Source organism: Oncorhynchus kisutch, unplaced genomic scaffold, assembly GCF_002021735.2.
Source record: "Oncorhynchus kisutch isolate 150728-3 unplaced genomic scaffold, Okis_V2 scaffold742, whole genome shotgun sequence".
NCBI classification, from domain to species: domain Eukaryota; kingdom Metazoa; phylum Chordata; class Actinopteri; order Salmoniformes; family Salmonidae; genus Oncorhynchus; species Oncorhynchus kisutch.
The window spans coordinates 162684-171678 of NW_022262687.1; the positions used below are offsets into that span (position 1 = coordinate 162684).

The window sequence follows — 8995 nt, forward strand, 5'->3', positions numbered from 1 at the left end:
ACCTTATCAAGGGACAGCTGAATGACACACCTTTACCTTATCAAGAGACAGCTGAATGACACACCTTTACCTTATCAAGAGACAGCTGAATGACACACCTTTACCTTATCAAGAGACAGCTGAATGACACACCTTTACCTTATCAAGGGACAGCTGAATGACACACCTTTACCTTATCAAGGGACAGCTGAATGACACATCTTTACCTTATCAAGAGACAGCTGAATGACACACCTTATCAAGAGACAGCTGAATGACACACCTTTACCTTATCAAGAGACAGCTGAATGACACACCTTATCAAGGGACAGCTGAATGACACACCTTTACCTTATCAGGAGACAGCTGAATGACACACCTTTACCTTATCAAGGGACAGCTGAATGACACACCTTTACCTTATCAAGGGACAGCTGAATGACACACCTTTACCTTATCAAGAGACAGCTGAATGACACACCTTTACCTTATCAAGGGACAGCTGAATGACACACCTTATCAAGGGACAGCTGAATGACACACCTTTACCTTATCAAGGGACAGCTGAATGACACACCTTTACCTTATCAAGAGACAGCTGAATGACACACCTTTACCTTATCAAGAGACAGCTGAATGACACACCTTTACCTTATCAAGAGACAGCTGAATGACACACCTTTACCTTATCAAGAGACAGCTGAATGACACACCTTTACCTTATCAAGAGACAGCTGAATGACACACCTTTACCTTATCAAGAGACAGCTGAATGACACACCTTTACCTTATCAAGAGACAGCTGAATGACACACCTTATCAAGGGACAGCTGAATGACACACCTTTACCTTATCAAGGGACAGCTGAATGACACACCTTTACCTTATCAAGGGACAGCTGAATGACACACCTTATCAGGAGACAGCTGAATGACACCCCTTTACCTTATCAGGAGACAGCTGAATGACACACCTTTACCTTATCAAGAGACAGCTGAATGACACACCTTTACCTTATCAGGAGACAGCTGAATGACACACCTTTACCTTATCAAGAGACAGCTGAATGACACACCTTTACCTTATCAAGGGACAGCTGAATGACACACCTTTACCTTATCAAGAGACAGCTGAATGACACACCTTTACCTTATCAAGGGACAGCTGAATGACACACCTTTACCTATAAATGACCCCATTTAATCTGGAGTTAACCCTTAACCTCTGATGACCATCTACTGTGTCTGGTTCGAGAACTACATCCTGTTTCATATTTTAGTCCGTTGTTACAACGGGAACACTAGTCTGAGAACTACATCCTGTTTCCTATCCAGTTAGTGGAGTCGTCACCACAGACAGACAGGAAGTGATCCAGGTAGTGGAGTCGTCACCACAGACAGACAGGAAGTGATCCAGTTAGTGGAGTCGTCACCACAGACAGGCAGGAAGTGATCCAGTTGGTGGAGTTGTCACCACAGACAGACAGGAAGTGATCCAGGTAGTGGAGTCGTCACCACAGACAGACAGGAAGTGATCCAGTTAGTGGAGTCGTCACCACAGACAGACAGGAAGTGATCCAGTTAGTGGAGTTGTCACCACAGACAGACAGGAAGTGATCCAGGTAGTGGAGTCGTCACCACAGACAGACAGGAAGTGATCCAGGTAGTGGAGTCGTCACCACAGACAGACAGGAAGTGTAATATGAAACAGGATATCGTTCTCAGACTAGTGTTCTCTTTGTAACAACAGATTGAGAACTACATCCTGTTTCATAGTACAGTCTGTTGTTACAACGGGGAAAACTCTGAAAACCCTTCGACCAATTACAATGTCTGCTCACTTCTCCAAAGTAACAGAACAGGAAATGTACAAGACTTTAAACCAGATTGATCCGTGTTCATGAAATGTTACATAAAACATCACATTTCTTTACACCAGCTGAATAAACGTACCAAAAACCGGTTGAATTGGAACAAACATTTAATTCCCCACAAATCTTGAGATGCTGATCTCTGAAATGTGGGGACGCTTTGTTTTGTAAACTCTGTCAAGTGTCTCCTTCTGGCCTGCAGACAAAACAGAACGGCTACATTCTTATCTGTTCCGCTCAGACATCTTGTTCTCGTTGGCTCCAACGACATGGGTCCTGGTCACATCCAATCCCCCAACAAACTGCCGGGAGATTGTGACAGCTCCTTACAGCAACGGAAGATGTCTCTGGTCACAGGCTGGCTGTGGGACGTGTGTGTGTGTGTGTGTGTGTGTGTGTGTGTGTGTGTGTGTGTGTGTGTGTGTGTGTGTGTGTGTGTGTGTGTGTGTGTGTGTGTGTGTGTGTGTGTGTGTGTGTGTGTGTGTGTGTGTGTGTGTGTGTGTGTGTGTGTGTGTGTGTGTGTGTGTGTGTGTGTGTGTGTGTGTGTGTGTGTGTGTGTGTGTGTGATTACGTGATGGAGAGCCTGTGAGAAGGGCTATAAAGAGATGATTGATGAGCTGGAGAATTCTCTCTCTTTAGAGACCAATCCCTCTCCTCACCACCATTATCAACACCACCACCCAGAGAACACACACACACACACACACACACACTGGGTGGTGGCAACAATCAATTGTGAGTTGAATTAGAAGTGTCAGGAACAGATGAGGGCTTCCTGGTGACTGAGCTGGGTTAGAGCTGGACAGGGGCCAGAGGGAGATGTGGGTTTGGTCCAAAATGGCACCCTATTCCCTATGTAGTGCGCTACTTTGGACCAGGGCCCAGCCATTTGGGCCGTGGTGTTCTGTAGAGTACAGGGAGGAATAGAGAGGGGGGACAGCTTGGCCGTGGTGTTCTGTAGAGTACAGGGAGGAATAGAGAGGGGGGACAGCTTGGCCGTGGTGTTCTGTAGAGTACAGGGAGGAATAGAGAGGACAGCTTGGCCGTGGTGTTCTGTAGAGTACAGGGAGGAATAGAGAGGGGGGACAGCTTGGCCGTGGTGTTCTGTAGAGTACAGGGAGGAATAGAGAGGGGGGACAGCTTGGCCGTGGTGTTCTGTAGAGTACAGGGAGGAATAGAGAGGAGGACAGCTTGGCCGTGGTGTTCTGTAGAGTACAGGGAGGAATAGAGAGGACAGCTTGGCCATGGTGTTCTGTAGAGTACAGGGAGGAATAGAGAGGACAGCTTGGCCGTGGTGTTCTGTAGAGTACAGGGAGGAATAGAGAGGGGGACAGCTTGGCCGTGGTGTTCTGTAGAGTACAGGGAGGAATAGAGAGGGGGGACAGCTTGGCCGTGGTGTTCTGTAGAGTACAGGGAGGAATAGAGAGGACAGCTTGGCCGTGGTGTTCTGTAGAGTACAGGGAGGAATAGAGAGGGGGGACAGCTTGGCCGTGGTGTTCTGTAGAGTACAGGGAGGAATAGAGAGGGGGGACAGCTTGGCCGTGGTGTTCTGTAGAGTACAGGGAGGAATAGAGAGGAGGACAGCTTGGCCGTGGTGTTCTGTAGAGTACAGGGAGGAATAGAGAGGAGGACAGCTTGGCCGTGGTGTTCTGTAGACTACAGGGAGGAATGGAGAGGAGGACAGCTTGGCCGTGGTGTTCTGTAGAGTACAGGGAGGAATAGAGAGGAGGACAGCTTGGCCGTGGTGTTCTGTAGAGTACAGGGAGGAATAGAGAGGAGGACAGCTTGGCTGTGGTGTTCTGTAGAGTACAGGGAGGAATAGAGAGGGGGGACAGCTTGGCCGTGGTGTTCTGTAGAGTACAGGGAGGAATAGAGAGGACAGCTTGGCCGTGGTGATCTGTAGAGTACAGGGAGGAATAGAGAGGACAGCTTGGCCGTGGTGTTCTGTAGAGTACAGGGAGGAATAGAGAGGAGGACAGCTTGGCCGTGGTGTTCTGTAGAGTACAGGGAGGAATAGAGAGGAGGACAGCTTGGCCGTGGTGTTCTGTAGAGTACAGGGAGGAATAGAGAAGGGACAGCTTGGCCGTGGTGTTCTGTAGAGTACAGGGAGGAATAGAGAGGGGGGACAGCTTGGCCGTGCTCTTCTGTAGAGTACAGGGATGAATAGAGAGGACAGCTTGGCCGTGGTGTTCTGTAGAGTACAGGGAGGAATAGAGAGGACAGCTTGGCCGTGGTGTTCTGTAGAGTACAGGGAGGAATAGAGAGGACAGCTTGGCCGTGGTCTTCTGTAGAGTACAGGGAGGAATAGAGTGGGGGGACAGCTTGGCCATGTGATAGTGATAGTGACAGACACAGTGACTTCAGGAGCCAATCAGGCTGGGGGACAGCAGCAGGCAGGACCCATACTGACCATCATCCCTGATTAACACATCACAACTCTGTCAGTTTGTTGATCAATAACCTGATATATCCAACAAGTCTAGCTTTGACTCTTACATAACCTCTCTCTCTCTCTCTCTCTCTCTCTCTCTCTCTCTCTGTCTCTGTCTCTCTCTCCCTCTCTCTGTCTCTGTCTGTCTGTCTCTCTGTCTCTCCCTCCCTCTCTCTGTCTCTGTCTGTCTGTCTGTCTGTCTGTCTGTCTGTCTGTCTGTCTGTCTGTCTGTCTGTCTGTCTGTCTGTCTGTCTGTCTGTCTGTCTGTCTGTCTGTCTGTCTGTCTGTCTGTCTGTCTGTCTGTCTGTCTGTCTGTCTGTCTGTCTCTGTCTCTGTCTCTGTCTCTGTCTCCCTCTCTCTCTCTCTCTCTCTCCCTCCCTCTCTCTCCCTCCCTCTCTCCCTCAATTCAATTCAATTCAAGGGCTTTATTGGCATGGGAAACATGTGTTAACATTGCCAAAGCAAGTGAGGTAGACAACATACCAAGTGAATATATAAAGTGAAAAACAACACAAATTAACAGTAAACATTACACATACAGAAGTTTCAAAACAGTAAAGACATTACAAATGTCATATTATATATATATACAGTGTTCTAACAATGTACAAATGGCTAAAGGACACAAGATAAAATAAATAAGCATAAATATGGGTTGTATTTACAATGGTGTCTCTGTCTCTCTCCCTCTCTCTCTCTCTCTCTCTCCCTCTCCCTCTCTCTCTCTCTCTGTCTCTGTCTCTCTCTCTCTCTCTGTCTCTATCTCTCTCTCTGTGTGTCTCTGTCTCTCTCCCTCTCTCTCCCTCTCTCTCCCTCTCTCTCCCTCTCTATCTCTCTCTCCCTCAATTCAGGTAATCATCTGTGGTCGCCAGGTGATGTGTAGTTACCTGTCTCAGGACATTGATCTGCGGGTGGTGCAGCACTATGTGAATCCAGAAGGCCAGACGGTGGTTAAGGAACATGTTGACTGTCTGGAGGCTGGGAGGAAGCTGCCCTCCTACGTGCTGGAGGACTCAGAGCTGACAGAGCTGTGTGTCAGAGCCAGAGGAGATGAGGACTGGTCTCGGGATGTCAGACTGGAGAGGAAGGAGAAGGAGAGGGGGAGTAGCTCTGTGGTACAGGTGAGTACAGACACAGATACGCACACACCAGACTCTCTCTCTCTCTCTCTCTCTGTAACATTGTAGGGGTGTAGAGTGTGTTGGAGGACCAGGTTATCTCCTGATGATTAAACTAGGTCTGTAACCTTGGAGGGGGGTAGAGTGTGTTGGAGGACCAGGTTATCTCCTGATGATTAAACTAGGTCTGTAACCTTGGAGGGGGGTAGAGTGTGTTGGTGGACCAGGTTATCTCCTGGTGATTAAACTAGGTCTGTAACCTTGGAGGGGGGTAGAGTGTGTTGGAGGTCCAGGTTATCTCCTGATGATTAAACTAGGTCTGTAACCTTGGAGGGGGGTAGAGTGTGTTGGTGGACCAGCCCGTGTGTCTAGCAGTGTGCCCGCCAGCCACCCTCTGTGTGTTCTCCTTCATCCAATAGGAACCGAGGCCGTTGTCAGCGCTGAACAGAACAGAACGTCAGTTATTGCGTTGATGCCTGGTGTTTTGTCCACAGTAAATGAAGTCCCTAGCTGACTGTAAATTAGGCAGTGTTGTAACGGCCCTTGGCACGGTGGAGGTCTTAACGAGGAGTCAGGGGGTCGGAGGGAGAATAGAGCCAGTGATATGTTAAGAAACGCCTCCCAAATGGCACCCTTATCTCCTACATAGTGCACTACTTTAGATCCAGAATCCTGTAGGGGACTGTTTCTAAAGTAGTGCACTATGTCGGGAATAGGGTTTCATTGAGGGGTTGAACACACGACCAATAACCCTTCTGAAAGGCACATTTTCAGCTTTTAAATCTTCTCAGAGCTGACAGAGTTTAATTGGCTATTATCCCGCGCTAACAGTTAAATTGCCATTGGACTTAACTGTTGGATGGTGTTGGAGTCCTTGGAGCTTTGTGTGAGTTCTCTTGTACAACTGCAGGAAACCAGTTGGGAGCCGTGTTGGGTGACAGAAGGTGATGGTGTTGGATGGTGTTGGATGGTGTTGGAGCTTTGTGTGGGTTCTCTTGTACAACTGCAGGAAACCAGTTGGGTGATGGTGTTGGATGGTGTTGGATAGTGTTGGATAGTATTGGATGGTGTTGGATAGTGTTGGATAGTGTTGGATGGTGTTGGATAGTATTGGAGGGTGTTGGATAGTGTTGGATGGTGTTGGATTGTGTTGGATGGTGTTGGATAGTGTTGGATAGTGTTGGATGGTGTTGGATAGTGTTGGATAGTGTTGGATGGTGTTGGATAGTGTTGGATAGTGTTGGATTGTGTTGGATGGTGTTGGATGGTGTTGGATAGTGTTGGATAGTGTTGGATGGTGTTGGATAGTGTTGGATAGTGTTGGATGGTGTTGGGGCAACGTGATGAATGTGAAGTGACTCAGTGGGCCGTGGGTTAGTTAGGGGGCGTGGGTTAGTTAGGGGGTGTGGGTTAGTTAGGGGGCGTGGGTTAGTTAGGGGCCGTGGGTTAATTAGGGGGCGTGGGTTAGTTAGGGGGCGTGGGTTAGTTAGGGGGCGTGGGTTAGTTAGGGGCTGTGGGTTAGTTAGGGGCTGTGGGTTAGTTAGGGGGCGTGGGTTAGTTAGGGGGCGTGGGTTAGTTAGGGGGCGTGGGTTAGTTAGGGGCCGTGGGTTAGTTAGGGGCCGTGGGTTAATTAGGGGGCGCGGGTTAGTTAGGGGGCGTGGGTTAGTTAGGGGGCGTGGGTTAGTTAGGGGGCGTGGGTTAGTTAGGGGCTGTGGGTTAGTTAGGGGCCGTGGGTTAATTAGGGGGCGTGGGTTAGTTAGGGGGCGTGGGTTAGTTAGGGGGCGTGGGTTAGTTAGGGGCTGTGGGTTAGTTAGGGGCTGTGGGTTAGTTAGGGGGCGTGGGTTAGTTAGGGGGCGTGGGTTAGTTAGGGGGCGTGGGTTAGTTAGGGGCCGTGGGTTAGTTAGGGGCCGTGGGTTAATTAGGGGGCGCGGGTTAGTTAGGGGGCGTGGGTTAGTTAGGGGGCGTGGGTTAGTTAGGGGGCGTGGGTTAGTTAGGGGCCGTGGGTTAGTTAGGTGCTGTGGTTTAGTTAGGGCGCGTGGGTTAGTTAGGGGGCGTGGGTTAGTTAGGGGTGTGGGTTAGTTAGGGGTGTGGGTTAGTTAGGGGGCATGGGTTAGTTAGGGGGCGTGGGTTAGTTAGGGGGCGTGGGTTAGTTAGGGGGCGTGGGTTAGTTACAGGAAACACCACAGGAAACAAACATGTCGATCTTTCCCCGGTCCGTGGTAGTGTCACGGGTGAACTCTGACCTCGATGACCTTTGACATGCTTGTGTTTCTAGCTCCAACAGTACAGTAATACCTAGCTAAATGCTTGTGTTTCTAGCTCCAGACAGTATAGACAGTAGTTATATAGGATGGTGTGTATAGACAGTATAGACAGTAGTTATATAGGATGGTGTGTATAGACAGTAGTTATATAGGATGGTGTGTATAGACAGTAGTTATATAGGATGGTGTGTGTAGACAGTAGTTATATAGGATGGTGTGTATAGACAGTAGTTATATAGGATGGTGTGTATAGACAGTAGTTATTTAGGATGGTGTGTATAGACAGTATATATACAGGATGGTGTGTATAGACAGTAGTTATACAGGATGGTGTGTATAGACAGTAGTTATGCAGGATGGTGTGTATAGACAGTAGTTATACTGGACCAGTATTTAATGACTCTGTGTTCAGAGGGCAAAGCGGTCTGTAAGGTCATTGTTTATTTCCAGGTCAGAGGTGAGAATAGTACCTGTCCTATCTGATGGTGTGTTGGTGTCCTTGCAGGTGCCTTGTTCCAGCGGCTCGTTGCTCTACGTGTGGTGCACCCTGATCACCATGGAAACGGACTCTCACATGCAGCAGAGAGTGGTGAGTATAGCCTTCCAGGGTACGGTCTGATGTGGTACCCCTATTCCCTATGTAGTGCACTACTTTCTACCAGGGACCAGAGGGTCCCTATTCCCTATGTAGTGCACTACTTTCTACCAGGGCCCAGAGGGTCCCTATTCCCTATGTAGTGCACTACTTACTACCAGGGCCCAGAGGGTCCCTATTCCCTATGTAGTGCACTACTTACTACCAGGGCCCAGAGGGTCCCTATTCCCTATGTAGTGCACTACTTTCTACCAGGGCCCAGAGGGTCCCTATTCCCTATGTAGTGCACTACTTACTACCAGGGCCCAGAGGGTCCCTATTCCCTATATACTGTAACTCTAACTAACACCATCCTCTAACTAACACCATCCTCTAACTACACCATCCTCTAACTAACACCATCCTCTAACACCATCCTCTAACTAACACCATCCTCTAACACCATCCTCTAACTAACACCATCCTCTAACTAACACCATCTTCTAACACCATCCTCTAACACCATCATCTAACGCCATCCTCTAACTAACACCATCCTCTAACTAACACCATCCTCTACCTAACACCATCCTCTAACTAACACCATCCTCTAACTAACACCATCCTCTACCTAACACCATCCTCTAACTAACACCATCCTCTAACTAACACCATCCTCTAACTAACACCATCCTCTAACTAACACCATCCTCTAACACCATCCTCTAACTAACACCATCCTCTAACTAACACCATCCT

General features: G+C 48.6%; 1 protein-coding gene across 1 annotated transcript in view; it reads left to right on the top strand.

Moving 5' to 3' along the window:
- The window catches only part of LOC109877287 (vacuolar protein sorting-associated protein 13B), a gene marked incomplete at its 3' end in the record, with an annotated part of 71550 nt that extends 63275 nt beyond the window's left edge, over positions 1-8275 (top strand). Inside the window, exons 8-9 of the mRNA XM_031816102.1 lie at positions 5132-5401; positions 8168-8275. Coding sequence (XP_031671962.1) covers positions 5132-5401; positions 8168-8275 — 378 coding nt within the window. The remainder of the gene's footprint in view (positions 1-5131; positions 5402-8167) is intronic.
- Positions 8276-8995: the final 720 nt, after the last annotated feature.